The sequence below is a fragment of the Scomber scombrus genome, chromosome 13 (genome assembly GCF_963691925.1).
Source record: "Scomber scombrus chromosome 13, fScoSco1.1, whole genome shotgun sequence".
NCBI lineage: Eukaryota > Metazoa > Chordata > Actinopteri > Scombriformes > Scombridae > Scomber > Scomber scombrus.
The window spans coordinates 7,412,410-7,433,649 of record NC_084982.1 but is presented as its reverse complement, the minus strand read 5'-3'; the positions used below and the strand labels follow the sequence as shown (position 1 = coordinate 7,433,649).

General features: G+C 39.6%; 1 protein-coding gene across 1 annotated transcript in view; it reads left to right on the top strand.

The window, feature by feature from the left end:
- kcnh3 (potassium voltage-gated channel, subfamily H (eag-related), member 3) overlaps positions 1–21,240 on the top strand; it is a 121,849-nt gene that overhangs the window by 76,265 nt on the left and 24,344 nt on the right. Inside the window, exons 2-7 of the mRNA XM_062432263.1 lie at positions 2,138–2,371; positions 7,557–7,691; positions 12,151–12,290; positions 13,407–13,662; positions 15,388–15,545; positions 16,269–16,470. Coding sequence (XP_062288247.1) covers positions 2,138–2,371; positions 7,557–7,691; positions 12,151–12,290; positions 13,407–13,662; positions 15,388–15,545; positions 16,269–16,470 — 1,125 coding nt within the window. The remainder of the gene's footprint in view (positions 1–2,137; positions 2,372–7,556; positions 7,692–12,150; positions 12,291–13,406; positions 13,663–15,387; positions 15,546–16,268; positions 16,471–21,240) is intronic.

The window sequence follows — 21,240 nt, the reverse complement described above, 5'->3', positions numbered from 1 at the left end:
TTCTAATTGGTGGACGACCTGCTCTACCTCCTCAGCCAAAGCCGCCCAATTAATTCAGTACCATTGTTCATAGTCATTGTTCATAATTTTGGGCCACAGCAGGCACCTGCTTTCTGCAAAAATGAGCAACTAGCTAGTGAACACAGTGGAGTATTTAGCAGCCAAAGAGTCGGACATCTCCCTCAGGAGAAAGTGGAAATGAAAAACAGAGCTAAGAGGAGAGTGAAAATTAGGCTTACATTTGTCAGTTGTCACCTGAAACTGTCGGATTCAAATGAGTGCTTACAGTGTGTTGCTCTGTGTCTGCTGGATATGTATGATTTGGTTCCATATGTTAACTTTGATAATATGTCAAAGTTGTGGTTATAAGTGCTTAAGACAGAGCAGCAATGTCACAAAGTATTTGAAGACAGACTAGAGCATTGTTGGTTATGGTTTTCTTCATGGAATTTGTTGACAACTCGAAAAATGTTCAGTAATACCAACCTTATCCTTATCTAACAAAAAACATTTACAGAAGTCTAAAAATGCAGTTGGAGAAAGCTAAATCACCACCTTCCACAGGCAAAATCGCTGGAGACATCATATGTAGAGTTTGTGTATTTATTACCCAGTGCAAACATCAAATCATCCTTGTTTTTGTTGTGTAATCACTGTTAGTCTCGTCTCCTGAAGCCTTCAGGAGCTTTGACCTCTGTGCCTCATGTCTCATGCCTGGTAGCATATCCAAGCACAGCGCACTATGACATCAGGGTTGATTCCCACAGGATGAACTGAGAAAGGAAGCATGACAGCATGAGCTCACAGCCAACAGGGACTCTTTGGAAGGTGGTCTTGAATTCTCTGTTAGTTAGTGTTTTTGCTGGCATCACCGGATATCTCTGCTGTCCCCCCAGAGAGAATTAAAAGAGAGACAACAGGAAAGAGAGGAAGTGTGTATGTGTCAGACAAAGAAGTAATTAGCTAATGAGACAGATTTTTCTTTGTTGTGATTGACTACTGCTAGTTGGAAGAATACTTAATATTGTGTCAACTGCACTGAAAGACCATGCATACATTCAGCCTCTATCCAACCCTGCTTATGTTGCTGTCACGTTCATTTGATAAGTTCCTCGTCTCATTTTAAGCTGCTCTAAAATGAGCTGAAAGCAAAGCAGATGATGTAACACATACGGACACACACACACACACACACACACACACACACACACACACACACACACACACACACACACACACACTTCACACACCATGGTTCGGCCATAAAATATTAAAGGTGGCCTCAAGGGTCCTCGGAATTGATGGATCAATGAGAACGCCTGAGCACAAAGTAATAAATAGTCCATTTTAGAGTGTTCACCCATGCCTAGGGCCATTAACTGAATATGCACCAGCAAAAATTTCCACTTGGCATTTACACACCCACCCTCACACGCACACATAAACACGCACACATGAACACACACACCCTCAAACACACACATATACATCTATCTTCAACTAATCATTGATCAGCAGCCCGAGAGCGTAGCTGTATTTGTAAAGGAGGGAGGTAAACAGTGGATCATACCGGGCATGTTCCTGCTTATGTACTAGATTGTTACTTGAGGGAGGGCAGATGTACTATTGGCTGCATCAATTAATGAAACCTCATAAGGTTTTGTGATGACTCTTGACAGTGTTCACTTCACCCGATCAATTTTAGTTACTGATCTGAGCAGTCGTCCTCGCTCTGGAAAGCAAGTGGCTGCTCTCCCACAGAATTCTGTTTCTTCTCTCGCAACGAGGCCGTTTTCATTTGCATCATTCTGAATGTCTGAAATGGACTCAGTGGTTTCTTTGGAGAATAACAGAATATCTGTGAAAATTGCCAGAAATACTGTCTGAGTCTTACTTTAAGCATTTGAAGATTGATATTAGATTGATTTTTGACTGAAGCTGCAGATACCGGATTTCTTGTGCAAATATTCATATCCCTTCTTAAACTGAAGATTTTAAATTTCCCCGTCTCTGTAAAATCTAGATAGTTTTAAAACAGTATTCCCAATTAGGAACCAAACTCATTATATTTGTTGTTTGTCTCTTACAGTCACATTAATCACTTTCTTCTCTCCCTTTCTCTCTTCTCTCCTCATAGACAGCAACTTTGTTCTGGGAAACGCCCAGGTGCAGTCACTCTACCCCATTGTCTACTGCTCAGACGGTTTCTGTGAGCTCACTGGCTACGCCCGTGCTGAGCTCATGCAGAAGAGCTGCGCATGTCACTTCCTGTATGGCCCTGAAACGAGCGACCAGTTGACAGCCAAGATCCAAGGAGCCCTGGATGAGAGGAAGGAGTTCAAGACCGAGTTGGTCTTCTACAAGAAGGAGGGTGAGGCAGCATGATGAATCTTTGTGTGTTTATGGAATCACTATTACTCTGGTTTAACGGTTAATTTGTGAAGCCCATTGTGACTTGACAAAATACATTTTTCAACTAATCTTATTTCACATGAGGTTTTTGGACTCATTTCCAATCTAAAATCAGACCATAAAATGTGTGTAGACTTTTTTTTAAACCTGAGTTAGAATCTTAAGTGTTTCATTTTTAGTTTGAAGTAAGTTTTTTCAACACTGTGTGGACGAACAGCACAACAGTATATTTGTTTGTGTGGCAGCAGAGGCTGTGTATGTACTGTTTAGGAAAAATGATCAGGGCGCTAACATCTAAACTGGAAATTAACTCTCCATCTGTATAATTAGACCCGAAACTGAGGATTTGCATCTGATCATGTTTAATGAAAAGGCACACAAAGTTTCACAGTGAAAGTGTATAATTTCTGAAGTTACAAGTCAGTCTGGGACAAGTTCACATTCATGCCCCTTTCTAATCAATTTTTATGAATGTCGCCCTTGAGCAAAGTCCTTAATCTGCCAACTGCTCCAGTGGACCAGCTGAGCGGCCAACAGATCAGACTAGGCTTGTACTGGGAAGCTTCCAGGTGTGAATGTAACTGTGTGAACTGGGTGTTCCTAAAAGAAGAGAGCCTTGCTCTGAGCAAAACTTCCCTGAATAAATAAAGGATAAAGGGAAACCATGATACTTTAATGTGCACAGTTAAAAGAGCTTTTACTTTTGCAATGATTACCCAACGCTTCCCCTACGTTACAATCCAGTGGCTTATTTCAACAGTCAGCAAGGTGATTCTTTAAAAAGAAAGATGTCGAAACTGTCATAAATTGATGAAAGCCTGAACTTGTAATATGAGAGTGTATTGACTTGGCGCGGTTTACTGGAGTAAGTCAAAAGAGATGAGCGATAAAGTAGAGGAGAAAAAAAGGCGAACAGCGAAATAAACATAGAAAAAATGTCGAGGGAGACGAAGAGTGTGAAAGACGACCAGATGGAGAAAATCCTCCACTCATTCATCCACTCTAAATCAAATCTGTGATTTATGAAGGGGTGAAATATGTGTTACTGAGGAATGAGGAGGTAAAGAGGCAAAAGCACAGTCCACAAAGTAAAAAGTAGCCACGTATAGAAAGCAGAGAAACAAAAGGACATGGACACATCTGCTCCTCTGAGATATAAGCCTATAACAAAGACCAGCAGAGGGTTATGAAAGCTAGTTTCTCACAAAACACACACAAATTACAAATTGGAAGTGTTTCATGCTTTTATCAGCTCACCATGAGTACACATTAGCATTGTAGCGGTTCTCCATGGCACAAGGAAAAGAAAAAAACACATTCATATACAGTACCCTCACTCAGATCACGATAGTTCTTTCCAACAAAGCCTGGGGCATAATTTTAATATTGTATTTTGTCCACTGTGTACATACTCATAAGATATTCATGTCATCAGACTTTACAATTCAATACAGAGCCATTCTCTCCACTTAATCACTGGACAATAGTTACACTGTTTTGATTGCATGGGAATACATTTTAAAAAAGTAAAAATCTAACTGAAATTTTGAAGTTAGTGAAAAAATATGTTGAAAAATGCTTGCCGATTATAAAGTAAAATGCAAACATACAGATGTGCATTCTCTACTTACTGTATTGCAATAATAGTTACAGTATTATGCAATAAGTGGGATATAACAGTCATAAAGTTACAATTGTCTTATTCAAGTAATAGCAACAAAATGTTAATATCTTGAGTAAAATATAGAATTTTAATCTTGAACAGTCATCACTAGTTTCCATCGAACTACCATGTGTTCATGTGTTCTTTTGGGAAATTGAATGCATTCAAAGACAGCACACATCACACTTAATAAGCTATGTAAGTATAGTTATGATAAGATTTCTAGTCAAAAACAAGATTTTATACATTAGCATTGTAACCTGCTCAATGCTGCACAATGCTACCATGCTAGGTTTAGCAGGTGCACTATTTATCATGTTCACCATGCTAGTTTAGCATGTTTGCATGCTAATAATTGAAAAGTGAGGGGATTACTGAATTTTTTCATTAGATATTTCATTGCATAAGTGACTTGCTAGTGTCACTGGGTGAAACATGAACCACATTTAGCAGCAATACACTCGATACTTCATATTTCAGTCAGGATCAAAGTGGTGGGCTGACCAACCAAAAGACAAACATTGCATGAACTGTTACATACAACATTTTATAAAAAGGCCATGCACACCCATTATATACAAGCAATTTCACTTTTGCTTGATTACACGTCTTCTCTTGGTCGTGTGGACATGTTCGCACTGTGTTTGATTGGCATGTCCCTCACTGAGCTGTTAGCTTTCACAACTATATTACACCATTATTCTTTCTCTTGGTTTGGTGACCTTCAAGTAAATGTTCACAACAAATGCAACTACAGGGTAAAGCAGTTTGCATTTCACTGACAATGTGTTATACAATGTATTATAATTCATGCTCTGATGAAATAATAATCTGTATACTGATGACAGCCTTCCATCTCCCTGATAGTTACGAATGGAGAAACAGAACAGAGGGCGGTAAATGTTGTTTCGACTGATGCTGTTTACCATCATGTTCCAGTCAAACAGGGACAAATCCAGCCTCAATATGGCTGTTGTATTTATTCAGGCAATCCTCACGCTTGTGTTAATGCATTATTTACATGCATGATCCCCTGCTGGGAATTAGACTCGGACTTACAGGAAACAGTATGCAGTGTAATAAATGCAACCCACAAAGTCACAAGAGATTACAGGTGAGTAACCGAAAACCGAAACAGCTTGTTGCCAAATTTCATGCATTTATGTACCAGTTAGCAGGGGGTGACGCGTCTCATTAGATAATCTTCTTTACAGGAATAAGACTGGAAATGTTCAATATTCAATCTAGTATTGTCTGTGTTGCCAGAGTTTGACATAGCTTATTCCTCTGTATCATGGACCTCTATTGTTTCCAAAAGAACTATGAAAAACGCACACATTTTTTGAGTTAGTCCCACTTCACCATCATTATTAGTGCTCACCCACTAGAGCACCAGACGTGTATTTACCCGCAGCTGAAAACTGTCCTATTGTACTATTTGTAATGTACTATTTACTACAGCTTGAGTAAAGTAAAAAACTACAGTTCTCAGCTGTGCCAAGAAATAACTATATAATGACTATATATATATTTTTCATACTACTAATTCATACTACTAATTACTAATGAATTGGCTATGTTCTAACTATTTATTAATTATGCTCTATGTGGATCCAGCTTTGTGAAATTTGAGTAAGTTCACACTTACTGAATTTCTTTTGTTTTTTGTTGCTGACCTCCAGTAAATTTAATGTCTTACATTCCTGCAGTGATGTACAGGTGCCACGCAGTCACATTAAAGCATTGAAACAGTCATTTTGTTTCAATTCAAATTCTTCTGCTCAACTCCTCATAGAAATATCATCATAAGGACAGATGTCTTAAATAGTGCATGTTCAGTGAAGATCACTGTTCAGTAGATGTGATCAGAGTCCACAAGCTTCCTCAGCCAGGCAGTCAAAAGACTCTCATATCATGAAGGTTTCAGTGAATCTTTACTTTGTGCAATCAGCCTTTCCACTGTGCACCATCTCACATGGGGATCGAGTGTATTATAAGTGTATAGATAGCACAGAAAAAAGGAGCTTTTCATCAAGGCTGGAGGACAACAATGAAGGCTATCTCATTATATCTTCAGGCACATGGTACCCCTGAATGTAATGAACACATGATTACATGTGGAAAAGTAGGTAGTAAGTAATAGTCAAGTCAAGCAATTTCTACATGGACGATGTTAGCTATGTTATCATTGATGCAAACAGAATTCACTTCTCTCTGCAGCAAATGTAATGTGCAAATGTGTTCTGAGGGCCAACTGAGTATTGGCCAATATGTATTTCACACAATTTGCAGGTTGCTTGCTTTACTTACTGTCACTCACTCACTCACACCATCCATATGGGCTCTCATTCTCTATAGGGGATAGGGGAATGTATCTGATGATTCATTCACTCTGGTGTTATATATGTATCTGGTGTGATATACTGTATGCAATAATGCAAAACACGCACCTACCTGGATCCTTTGGGGAGGAGTTTTGTGAAAGATCAACTAGAAAAAAAGGCACAATGGAACTATTTACAGTGTGTATTATAGCTGGTAATACCCATATTGTGAATGGATATCAGCATGAAATTTAGCAAGACGAGGCTTATGGACTTGCCAACAAATATGGTGCCCACATCAAGGGAAGCAATGGCATGGGTGTTATTCATGTTCTGCGGGGGAAGTCTTGTTGTATTGTAGCTTTTACTTAAGCTGACAAGAAGATGTGGACCTTTTACCTTTTACCTTACCGTCTTTTCTTAAGAATATGCTGACACTGTATGGATTGTATTTACATCTGGCTGAGATTCAATCATGTTTGAGTTAGACCGCCACCTCATATTCCAATAGCAATGAGTTCTAACTGCATTTACAGCTTTCATTAACATGCATTATTCCCTTTTCCAGATATCATATTCAGACACAGTTAACATATAAATGCAAGGTCTAAATCATGTCAAGTGTTTTTTCAAGTGCATCGTCTCACGCTTTTACTGTTTAGTGTGTGCAGTTAGAGCACATATTATTGGTCACATCATTTATATCGAGGCATCAGCAGTGTGTTAACACCATTCTCTCTGCCTCTAATTTGAAAATGAAATATTTGTAAACTGTGTAAATCATTGTTGTAGTCAGTACTTTATAGCCATTATTATACACATGAATTATTGTACATATCTTATGGCATGATATTGTTTTCTGTGCTGTAAATGTAATTTGTAAACCACACAATCAATTAAAGTGTCATGTTTCCTAAATTGAAAACAATGACACAAGCTAGTGGCCACCAAACTTGGGAGAGTAGAAACATGAATATTATGGCATGTCATATTATTTTATTAGTGTATATTATTTACAATGTAACAATCATTTGGGAGACAAAGGGGAGCCGAGAGCAGGGTTTAACCCAAAGTGATTCAGCTCTGTAACAGTATCATATTTTGAGTGGAATTGATGATGCACTGACTGCACATGTTTGTATTTGTTTTCTCTACAGGTACACAGTTCTGGTGTCTTCTGGACATTGTTCCCATTAAGAATGAGAAAGGTGAGGTGGTTCTGTTCCTCGTGTCCCACAAAGACATCACTGATAAGAAGAGGGACCAGGATCCGGAACAAGGACCTGACACAGGTGAGTTTATATGAATAACACTGACTCAAAATTGTGCACAAACATCTAAATTAAATAAAATGTTGTATTCAGAGACGTACTGAAGTCTGAGTCATGTGTATTCCGCGTTGTCCTTTTTCGCGTTTCACAATGGCTTCTACACAACCTTCCACAACATCCTGGCTGTAGCGTAAACATCGTTTTAATTACTCTTCCACTCTGGGGAGGGCAACAGCGTGCAGAACATTTTCTCTGTGAGCTGTAAAGTGCCGCTGCAATTATTGTAATTCCAAGCAAACAACAATTAGGCATCAGTTAATAATAATCTCTTTTTTTCCCCCCTATCCTGCGTCCTCACCAGTGTAAATATCACTCTGATTAAATAAGTGTGTATGTTAATTTGAATATTACATTAATATTAATGAGTGTCTCTAATAAAATACACACAAACATTAACTGTCAGCGATGCCTGTGTGAAATTTGAGACACTTGAAGGGGTGGTCACAACTGGAATTTCCATGTTCACTGATTTTAAGACTCCAGTGAATAAATAATATATCTTGTGAATGGGTTAAGGAACAAATAATCTTACTAAACTAAAAATAAGTTGAACAATTTTAGCTTCTTTTTTTTTCTTTCTTTTTAGTTTGTTGTCTTTGATGAAAGTGCACCCAAGCCAGGCCAGTCCCCCTTCAACATAAGCATTTTTTACCTGAGGCGTCGGAGTCAGTTCACCTACTTGACATTAACTGACCAATAAAACATATTTAGTTGTAAATCTGTCGGTTGCATTTGTCTTGCAGCCTGTATTGATTGATCCTCTGTCAGAGTTGTCTGTTTGTTTGTTTATCTCACTCCCATGAAAACAAGAGTCATAAATCCCACCACCCAGTCACTGCGAGGTGTGTTCAAAAACCCTGAGTTAAACATTTGGCATTCCTGCTGAAATTGCAGGGGCAAACTATGAAATACAGTAATAACATACATTCACATGTTTGTGAACCGAGAGTTGAAATCCAGCTGTGTAGACAGAGCGAGAGCGAGACGCAGGGTAATCATGACTCTTAAGATGAAGTGGAGTGTTTAAATTTTTAGGGTTTTTTTCTTCTTCTTTTTTTTTTTAGATTGGCTTTCAGTGCTGCTGTCTGTAGTGCTTCCTGGTGGGAAAGAGCACCTGCTTGAAATCACTTACCCAATTTTGCTGCCCTTGCCCAGGCACTCGCATTTGGCTGAGTATCTCATTGCCTTTGCCGCCGAAATGATTGAAGCCTGCTTTCATACAGTCCGGCTTTGTTTTACACGCCACGTGAGTTATTACATTTAAAAATCAAGCCACAAAATTTGGCGTGCAGTACACACCGCAGGGAACAGAGGACAGATAATAAAACGGGAGGAAAGGAAAGATGAGAAAGAGACACCAAAGAATTTAAATGATTTCTATTTTCAGAAGATGAGCAATGAAACCAGAGAAATAAACAACTGTAAAATGAAAGGGAAAAGAAGGTTTCGTCATTTACGATGTGATAAGTTGACACAAACAATCACATTTACCTGCTTGTGCGTTCTCCTCTGGGGGAGTGCTGACTGGATGAGTGGCTCACTTTTGGCACTCAGCTCAGTGTGATGCACCTTTTGAAAATGCCTAATCGGTTAGTGAGATGGAATGAGAGAGAGTAGGACAGGCTGAGAACACATTTATGGTGAAAAAAATAATAAAGAAAGGGCGTTTTTGACAGCTTAATTGCGCTCGATATACAAAGATTGTTACTCATAAACATACACTAAACACACACTGCTATGCGCTACTACTTTCTCAGACACATCCGTGTACTTTATTAATTGACTGTGTTAATAATTTAAAATGTTTAGTCAGCCCTTTTCCCCCACTAGCATACACAGTCTCCCACAGAGAATATAGTGTTTATTCTGAAAGGAGCACCATCAGCAACAGTGTAATAAGTAGAATCTACCCTGAGGGGTCCAAAGACCTTCTCCTTCTTGCACTACATTTCCTGATATAACAACAGATGTGCTGAACAGTGGAGGGTGAAAATGACCCTGAGACCTCAGCATGCTGTGTGTCCAGGAGTCACGCTGATGTTATCTCAGAGTGTCAAAATGCATTGGTTGCTGGAGGACTGGCCCTGAACTGTTGAGTACACCCCACACATGGAGTCTGAAGCAAATGCTCAACTATCAGCGCTGTGTGCTGCTGTTGAATGCAAAAGAAACCAAGAACCTGAAAAGATGTGGAGCCAAGGAGAGAGGAATTTTCCAAGGGGTCGTAAGGGGCCGTATCACCCCCTTCCATAAGAATGAGGTTCCACTGAGAACCTTGTGTTGTGTTATACATCAAACAACAAACTATTTACTTTAAGATACTTTAAATGAAACAATCCCAATCTGTCACATGGTTAATAGTTAATACATTACCCATAGTCGACAAGCATTACTGCACTTCCTCCAGGATGCATCCTCCAGCACATCCCTCCATCCCCACCTTGGCACCACAGGAGAAATTTAAGGGGATGAAGAACCGAGAGATGAGCAGAGGAGAGCACGGAAATGAGACACGACATGCGATTGAATTAAGGGTCCATGCGCGCCTGAGACAGCGCATCCACAATTACATTTTCTGTAAAATAGTTGACAATTGTTTTTTGTCAATCACTTCCTAATCAACTAATCATTGCAGCTCTTATTAGTTCACACGGGCATCATTTTCACTGGGAATGTTGGAGGCAATGTCCAAAAACCTTTCAAAACTCTCATAGTTATGTAGACAGTAAAATCTGTCTACATATTGTCTTCCCTCCAGCCGCCACACTCAAAGTGAGGGAAGAGAGGAGATGATAAAACTGTTATTGCATTCAGTTATTATTGTATGCTCTAAGCAATAAGCTTAACAAGTAGCAGTCTTTGTCCCTGTTTTGCTTCCAGGCTACTTAAAGTCTGCCCTTATTGGTGGGGGCTGTTGATGCTGTATGCACTGTGCAAGGAAGACTGCAGGTACTACTCAGTGCTGAAAAAAGTAGTTCACTAATGCTAGAATCAACATAATGAAGTAATCCAGAATGTTCTTTATCAATATGTACAGCACGTAATATTTGTGCCCCCACTTTCAAACCAGGTGTTGAATGTTGGTGCCTCAGTCACCTGTTTTCAAGCAGCCTTTTCCATCCAGGTGCAGTCAATCTGGTCTATACAGCTGAAAAAACACAACAGAAAGGAGCCAGTGAAGCTGAGTTTGTGTAGTGCTGAGCATCCCATACAAGAAATACATCAGTATTTGTGAAGGGATTAAATATGACACAGTGCACAGTGTGGAGAGGCACAGCTGATCCGCAAACTCCATCTCAAACTTTCATCACTAGCTATAAAACACGTTGTGCCCCATCAGCCTGCACTGACCTTGAACCTAGCCTCTTCCTCTGCACTGGGATGTAGTTTGACAGATGAACTTTTTATCTTCACCACCACTATGCACCTGCCTTCTCTTGTGTGAAACTGTACAGGAGGAAAATGTCTCCAACCTGCAATGTCTCCACGACTAGCATGCCTGCCTGTACACCTGTCACAACGGATACTATGGCACCGCTCTCAGGAAGAAAAAAAATACATGCTTTGTTTATGCCAAGCTTCTTCTGGTCGTGATGGTCCTGTGAATACATACAGAGAGAAAGAGAGTTCTCGCAATAATATTTAGTTTCCCTGTACACCGACTGACCTGTTTAAAATCCAGCCTAGATACCATGAATAAATCGAATTTGCTGGCTGAGAATGAAAATGATTTGGTTACAGGGGCTGGTATTTACCAAGCATGACATCATATTATGGACAGACAGAGGAAGAATCATAATAGGAAATGTAAAGTGGAAATGGAGAGAACAAGAACAGATTTTCTGTCTGAATGATGACTCAGTACAAAACAAGTCAATTAATCTACTTTCTGTTCCATTGGGTTAGGGTTAGGGTTAGGTTTAGGGACCACTTTATTTTACCTGATATTATGCTTTGTTAATCAATTAATCACAAAAAGGGATGTCATGAATGAGAAGTTGGAGGAGTTGTAGCTTGATTCTGTTCAATACAGATCTGGCTCTCAACCCAGATCATCAAATTTTACCTGAACCCTAACCCTAACCCTGAAGAACATGTTTAGTCAGTGAAGAGACATGAAGGCAGACAGCGGGTCAATATCATATGAAATATTAACTATGCAACTGGAGGAGTATGTGCACATAATAATGTACAACTTGCACAGGGGAGTTGCGGTTTCAGAAATATCCAATTCAACTCCATCTGAGACCAATAAAACTTGAAGTGAGATAGTTTAAGACATGGTAGAAGGCTTTCCAACAACGGCTGTGAGAGCAGCATCTCTGGGCTGAGAGCAGCTTCAGCCAACATGTGGAGAATCAGATGAAAGTTGATTTGTTTGTGTGTTCATGGCTCAGCATGTTTTCCTTCTCTTCCACAGATGAGGAGACAGGTCTGGAGGTGCATCAGGTTACTCGCCCTCCAGGCTTCAACGCCAACCGGAGGCGCAGCAGAGCTGTGCTCTATCACCTGTCAGGACACCTGCAGAAACAAGACAAGAGCAAGCTCAAGATCAACAATGTGAGTCTGTCTGTGTTTGCCTACACTCATACATTGTGCAAAATAATGTATTTCCTCTGTGATTAGACTGGTTTCATGGTAGCTGTATTGGTTCATATTTCATATTTTTGAAGTATTAGATTCCTGGTTCCATAAATTGCCAGTGGGTGTATCAGATGCCAGACTGGCCCCAGTTTGTGCCTCTCATGTAATCATTATTTTTTCTTTTGAGACTTTTTCTACTGATTATTATGTTCAAGTCACAGAGGTAAGGGTAAATATAGTACAAGCCAAACTTAACAAACCCCTGCAGGTGGTTCAACAACAAACAATTTGTTTTGAAGACATTTTCCAGATTCTTCAAAGACTTGTATCCTGCTGGAATAATAAAAAAAAGTTTTCAGCACAATGAAGACATTTGCTTAATTTTTTCCCCAACTTTCTTAAACTGTCATATATGACCTGCAGTATAGACTTGTATTTATACTGTATGATACAACACACATAATTATAGTCCACCCTCGCTCCACCACACTTCACATAGACCTCAAAGCTCAGTCCAGTCCTGTACTTGTACTTGTGTGTTCCCTGCAGCACGCACACTGACAGATGGTATGAATGTCATCAGGGGTAGTTTGACGTTGGGGTAAAAGATAACTGTATTTAGCTAATGTTAGTGAGAGAACAAACATGCAGACCCATGCAGTTTGAATCCTGCACTTATCCAGTGATAATGATGAATAACTTTTATAACACACTATATTCAGTGAGATACTTGGAGTTGATGGAAACCTTGAGATGTTCACTTGAATGTATATTACACTTCAATTGGTTTTCACGATGCTCGTCTGGGATAATATCAGTTTTTGATGGTGCAGCATCCAAATGGTCTGCAAGATTCAAAAGGTCGATAATAAAGAGACTCTGTGTGTATGTGTGTGTGTGTGTGTGTGTGTGTGTGTGTGTGTGTGTGTGTGTGTGTGTGTGTGTGTGTGTGTGTGTGTGTGTGTGTGTGTGTGTGTGTGTGTGTGTGTGTGTCTGGACACAGAGAAAATGAAATACAAACAGTGGAAACCTGGAATATGATAGAAAGAGAGAGAGCTGTGATAATATCTCTGTCCCTTTCATTCAATCTAGAACATGTTTGGAGAGAAGCCTCCAATCCCAGAGTACAAGGTAGCTGCCATCCAGAAATCTCGCTTCATCCTGCTCCACTATGGGACGTTCAAGGCCGGCTGGGATTGGTTGATTCTGCTGGCGACCTTCTATGTGGCTGTCACCGTGCCCTATAACGTGTGCTTCACCGTGGTGGGAGGGCGAGATGAAGGGAGCACTGCACCGCGAAGCCCACCAAGCGTCAGTGACATCCTCGTAGAGATCCTGTTTATTTTAGGTGAGAGAAGACACTGTGTTTGGTTGACTCTAGAACATGAGCCAAAAACGATAAATTCACTCCTTGAGGACACACCTGAGCATAAAGCCAAGCTTATGCTGATACTTGTTTGGTAACTTCAGTAATTAACGAGACTTAATGATTGCATCGATCGGCTATTATTCTGTCGCTGTATGACCCGCCCCTGGTGGGAGGTCGGTAAAACAGCACAAGCCTGTATCTGAGAGGCTCATCAGTCATCACAAAAGTTACTTTGACACTTTTAATGATGCAAACACGGCAGTGAAAGGATATGAGCCATTCACAATAGACCATTATGTCTCATTGCTAACTCATTTCCTAGAAAACAACCGGCCTCTTTGTCCCCAGTCTGTAGGAAACTTATGTGAGTGCTCTTCAATGGACAATTTGCCTTAATGGAAAAGAGTGAACACAAACCCTCCATCAATAAACTTTTGCAATGAAATTACACTAGCCACCCACAGTTAAATGGCTGATTCCTGTCAGTTGATACCCCATTTGTTAGAACTAATAAGGCAGCGTGTTTATCAATACATCCACCCTGTCCTCAATAGTGGATAGAATTTGTTCATTTTTGTTAATAAAATGCTTTTCATGAATTAACTATATTCTCATGACAACCCTCTTTAAGTGCAAATTGCATGTACTGTCTTATATCACCACTTTATTTCCTACCTTTGGGACAAACTTTGGTTTCTGTACATTTATTGGCGATAATAGCCTCAAAACCTTAATTTTTCTGCCAGTGGAGTCTTATATTTAGGTATGAACAAGATGTGAGCAGGGACCATTTAGAAAGTAAGTCAAAAGCATTACATTTATGAGCTGTGTGGTCATAAAATGTAGTTTGGAAAACAACCGGTAAGCAAACACGGAAGTCCGGAGACACATCATCTTTAAAGCTTAGTCGTTTTCTTGAATTAAACTGAAGCATTTCTCATTTTCTCACAAGCGTCAGATGTCAGAGTGTATTTGAATGCACCAGCAAAGTTTTAAAGTTGTCCCTGCTTGTAGTCGTTTTAAACTTAATTTTCACTGTCATGGATCACTGTCAGTTGTAACGAGGACATGGAAATCAGTGGCTCCCAGTAAGATATTAAATGAATCGATAAACTGATTGCATGCTTTGAAAATGATCAGTAATGTAAATTAAACATGATATTCAATGAAGGCCCTGAGAGGTCAAAACCCATCAGCTCTTTAAACCATTGTGCCCGACTAAATTAAGTCTTTTGCTATAACATTTCTCCCTGCATTGACCTAAAGTGTAATTTCTGTGAACAATTTTGCATTTTTAAAAGCACCTGAAGGTTCCTTAAAGTTACTCCATGTGACAATAATAAAAACTTATGGGAGAAACACAATTATGATTCGATATGCTAAAACACACAGAGCTTCTGGCAATGTCTTCCAAATATAAATGCAAAGGATAGTACTAATAGAGTCACCAGTTTAGTTATTGTCAGTTATAGAATGTGACATATTCTTGCTTTCACAACATTTCTGTAGGATTTTTCCTGTTATCATCAACTCATTGTTTGGAGTGACTTCCGTGTGATTCAATGAATAAGCGTCACCTTGTATGTTATTCATAGCTGCGTGATTATCATGTAACAGTCATTTTTTGTCAATGACACTTGTGCTGTCACGTTGGTAACTCCCACTGTAAGCTGCTCTTGTTGTTGTTGTTGTCGTCCTCTGCAGACATAATGCTGAACTTTCGAACTACTTTTGTGAGCACGTCGGGTCAGGTAGTGTACGACGCCCGCTCCATCTGCGTTCACTACGTCACCACCTGGCTCTTTGTCGATCTCATTGCCGCCCTGCCCTTTGACCTGCTGTATGCTTTCAACGTCAGCGTGGTGAGTCTCCTCTGTGTGTGTGTGTGTGTGTGTGTTATTGCACGCTCATCTGTGGACATTTGTGTGTATATGCATTAACAAAGAGTGTGGCAGACTGATATGTGTGATAAAACCGCCCACTTAAGTCTCCTTTTTTTTTTAAATCAAAGAAAGAACACTTGAATGTGGGCATATTCTCTGTCTACTCTCCTGTATTCATTTCCTACACTAACACACCAATGGCAATGAGCCATCTTTGGAGAAAGAGAACACCAATGCATAATGTTATAAACTCCCATGTGGATTTATCAGATCAACATTTCACCCAAACTGCTCATCAGACAAACAAATGGCAGAGAGCCAAGCTGATGTACATACTGAAATTTATTTGTATCTCCCTGTTCAGAATGCTGAAAGATGATAAACCGCTGGGTACATTACTACACATGCATGCAAAATTAAAAGACTAATTTGGAGTAAAATTCTAATTGGGAGTCATTTGAGAAATGTTTGATTTCACATGAAGAATAAATTAAAGATTCATCTTTTTAACTGCAAATTATTAATAGAACACGATGAAAGAAATTGTGATGTTTTAAGGATAACTTAGTAATTTAGACCCATGGGTGTCAAAATGTTTGCAGAATGTTTAGTAGACATTACAGGATTTCTTTAATGCATGGCATGTACAGAATCTAAGTTGTGCTTTTCCTGAACGGGTATGTTCTCTATCTATCTATGCAGTACTTTGGGGTTCACCTGTTGAAGACGGTTCGGCTGCTTCGGTTACTGCGGCTGCTGCAGAAGCTGGAGCGCTACTCCCAGTACAGCGCAGTGGTCCTGACCCTGCTGATGTCCATGTTTGCCCTGCTGGCCCACTGGATGGCGTGTGTCTGGTACTTCATAGGTCGCAAGGAGATTGAAAGTTCTGGCTCCTGGGAGATTGGTTAGTATCCACTTTTCTTTTTTCCACCCACGAAGACAGACTTCAATCAGTGTAGTTACTTTAAAGGACAGGTTTACAACTTTTCGAGTCTGCCCTAATACAATATTCAGGTTCCCAAATGTACACTGACAAATGTTTTTCTTGCTTTAATCATTCATTCCATTCATTTTCCATTAAGAGCTCCCCTCATAATGCACTTTCAAATACATTTCAGAGTCTATTTGAAAAGTAAGAGAGGGACATTTTTACAAAAAAAAGACTACCTATGAAAGTTATCCACTTCATTTAACTGACTAAGGCTTCTGAAGCCTCATATTGTCTTCAGGTAAACTTTTAATTAAAAATGTTTACACATGGACTGTGTATTTTGTCCCCCATCACATTAAACATTAAAGGGTGGTCTTTAATAGGCAGTATGATCAGGAGGAAGGATTACAGCAAGCAAAACCCGTCTCAATGTTTATTTGGACACCTGAGTGTTGTTTTAAGACAGACTTGAACAATTGTGAACCCAAACCAAATAAAATGTCCCCATTAGGCATTTACAGTAAACTGTGTGGCCCTTAGATATAAATGTAGTTTCTGTGTGGTTAGATTGATGGAAAAATATTCTCTGGAGCAACTTTATGGTCCATTTCTGTGGGTGGAGAGCTTTTAGTGTACATGTTTTTATTTCACTCAAGCTTCTAATTGTCACTGTGTATGAACTGTACAGTAAATATCCTGCCAGCGCCAGACACCGCAATTTCATTTGGGCAAATTGAGCAAATCTTTAGCATCACAGTTAGAAAAGATAGGATACTCTATCATTCTTCTCATTTATACTGTTAACTCTATCCTTAGGAAATCATTTCAGGGTTCCCAAATGCAGATTAAATGAGATCTTATCTTATTGCAGCCCTTACAGCTTCATGATTTAAGCTGATGAAACGGATAGATTTACACATGAAAATCTTGCCTAATGCTGTTTAACTACTTGCGCATTCACCTACTCTGTCTTGCATGAAAGAGTGATTGAAGATGACACCTATCTAACCCTACACAAAGTGGTGTCAGTCATTTTGTATCCACAACACAAACACAGAAGCAGTTATGTGGGGGGGGGGCAGCCACCACACGTCTCAATTTTCAGCACGACTGATGTTTTTAATATGCTGCCGCTTTGTTGATATTCCACGAGTACAGAGCCCCCCTAGGGTCAGTTGAGAAAAAAAAAAAAAAAGGTAGATCTGAACTCTCCATTTAGAAATCTGTGCGCATGGTAAGCCTTTGCCCACTGATTCATAAACAGTGCCTTCAAATTACCAACTATATATTGTTTAAAATGATAAAAACAATAATGATAATTCAATATAATCAAATTAGTTCATACAGTAATGTAATATATGTGCATTAATGTCATATGTCATCTATGTACATATGCTGGAATCACATATATAGCATACATTAGTATACTATATATGTCCATATTTAACATTGGAACAACTGAATATATAGACATATATATTTAACAATATATGTATCACATATGTTAAAAAAGTAGAAGTAATTTTTTTGTAATGTTTGGCATTTTAACCAAATATGCATTCACATACATATTTACATAATACGCCAACGTCATATATGGAACTCAAAACTGCAACTTAATCATTAATTCAAGGGAGCGGTTTGCAAATCCAGGGGCACAGATTCCCAAACCTGGAGTACAGATTTATACATGGATCCTTTTTGTTCTCAGCTGATCCCAGGGGGCTCCATACACAAGCATCTCTCAGCAGAGAATCTCAAATCCTGCGGGTGTCATAAAACCCTGGAATACAACCTGATAAACCTGTAAACACATACAAACAGGCAGTTTCCAAGGGAGCGAACTGTAATCCTTTTGACTGTGAATTTGCTCAAAGATCAACATCAGTGTCTGTGTGTCTTTCATTTTATTATACCTAAGCATCACACAAGCGCACACCGGCAGCGAACAATCATGCCCTTGTGTCGCATAATACACTACAAATGAGCGAGTTTCTTAAGCTTTGGACGTCAGGGATGTATAATGAGATGTGTACTCCTGTTACCGCGCTGCATTTTCTGTTTTCAAGCTAATCTCACCCGCTTTTTTTCCCTTGCGGTCCATCCCTCCCTCCCTACTCTTTCTGTCTCATTGATTTGTACCGAACCACCTATCATTATTCTTTCAGCAAACCACATAATGACAGACAGTAACACTGTGGTCAATTTATGTCAGCTGTCCCTCAATTTACTATTCAGGCAGACAGAGGGAATCCAGGGGACAACAAAAGAGGAGTCTACCAGTCTGACCTCACTGTGACACTAGCTGTGATTCACAATAGATGTCTGACATCTGTATATACGTTGGTAGCATCACTGCGTCTGTCAAAATCAGTCAATTGGCCACTTCATGGGAGAGCTACAGTTGTTGTCTGCAAGGCTTTCAATAATATGGAAGCAGTGGAGCCATGGCCGTCCCTACAGCCTCTCAATGAGCTGTTCTCATCACAAGCACACACGCATGCGCAAACACAAACACAAACACAAACACAAACAAACAAAAAACAAACAAACAAACAAAAAACAAACAAACAAACAAACAAACACACACAAACACACACACACACACACACACACACACACACACACACACACACACACACACACACACACACACACACACACACACACACACACACACACACCAACCCCAAACATAAAGTGTCCCTCTTTGATTGTTTACATTTAGAAAAAATATCAAATAGCCCCTGGGTTGTTTTATTTTGTATTTTTCTTGTTATCAATAAACCACGAAAAAACAGAAGCTAGCAACATGTTAGTCCATCTCTCAGTGATTTCCAACTACCCTGCGGCACTCAGCTCACTGGTTCCTGCTGAGGACATAAGTCTTTAAAAATTCACAAATAAATAAGTTTCTCTTTTAGAAAAGGTTCAGAAATGTTTTCTCAAGCAGTTTGGCACTGTAGCTTTCAGCCATTATTATTTAACTGTGGTAAATAGTGCCTTTTTTGGGTCCTATTGTCATGTGTGGATTAGTACACTGACTTGGTGCATTATTGAGTATTTACTGCAGTATGAGTGTATGTGGGATTGACTTAAAAATGAATTACGGTATTTGTTGACTATAGGAAAACTATATTATATCACCAGCCTTGTCCTCTAAGGCTCTGGCCTCAACAATCAGTTAGCACTTAGCCTTATCATTCATGGGCCCGAGTTGGCTTTTTAATCATAAAGCTGTGTGCTTTTCTCGGTGGACGCTGTTAGCAGAAAGCCACACATGAGGTTAGTTAAACCTTCCACTGCTCCTGGATAGGAAAAATGTCTCATCTGAAACCAATTTAACTCCTCCAGTTACTCATGCTGAACTATGAATGGTCCGTGCTTTTCCATGATGATTTGCTTTTGTGGACTGACTGTCATCTGTCTTTTTCTGTGTAAAAAAGCAATATGTGATTAAAATTTGAGGTGGTGCTAGAAGCTTAGAGATGTACTGACTACTTGCAACTGTAGTCAGGGAGCTACAGTTAAAGTTAAGTTTAAGGAGCTAAAGTTTGTTAATGACATATTTATACCACTGAGCCCTGTCTCACAACTGTTTGCAAAGCCTGACTCTTTACTGAAGCAGTTTATACTCTAACAGAACTGGGTTATATGAAACTGGATTTGGTGTGACACAACTAATACGGTCAGCACTTTCAAGATGGTTTGCTACAGATAAATATCTCACATTGCATGTCCACCAACACTGAACTCATGAAACATGATCCTAGCACTGCATCATAGACAGTATTATTCCTTTTTCCATGATATGTTGATAGAAGTTACTAACTCAACCCATTACAAATAACCTACAGAATGTTGGTAGTACATGCTGCTAGATCACTGGTCTCCCTCTAAGGTTTCTGTCCACCACAGACCATTACAGAAGGTCAGATACATCCCACCCACATCTCTCTCAGGAGTTCAAGTGGTTGATGTCAGTGCTGCCTCACTACTCATGGTGTTTATTATAGAAAATATGTACTGTGATACAGTAGCGTGCAAAAGCTTTAGGCACTAAAAGTAAAGTGAGGATGCTTTCAGAAATAATGCCTTCGATAGTTTTTATGTATGAGTATGTATGAGGAACTTCAATAGAACAGAAGAAAGCCTAATTAAATGAATATTTGGTGTGAATATGATTTGTCTTTAAAACAACAGCTAGTTCTTCTGTGTATTTCAGCATCTCACTGGCTTCTGTCTCTTCATGGAATCCCAGTCCGACTCCATGGTGTTGAGATCAAGGCTCTGTGGGGGCCAAACCATGTTTTGCAGGACTCCTTGTTCTTCTTGTCAGTGTAGATCATTCTTTATGAGTCTGCCTGTATAACTCCACCACAAACCATTCAGTTGGATAGTCTGATGTGTTACACAAGCAGTAGTTAATGTAGCCTTGAGTTGAGGCAGAAATAAGAAGCAGGCTGCAGAGGTCTGATAAAAATCACTTATGTCAAACTCCATATCCCCAGATTTTCTACAGAGCTCCTCCTAGAGTCACAAAAGGCTTTATATAACCTTTTGCAGTCAAACTACATACGCAGTAGTACTATACAAGACCTGAAACAGGCCGACCGCATAAAATCAGCACCCCTTCAAATGGTGGTATGCTGAGAACAGGAGTTCAGGACCATGGACAGCTCACAGTGAATTCAGTCAGTGTCAGCAGTCAGAAGAGGAAATCAGCACCATGGACAGAGGCAC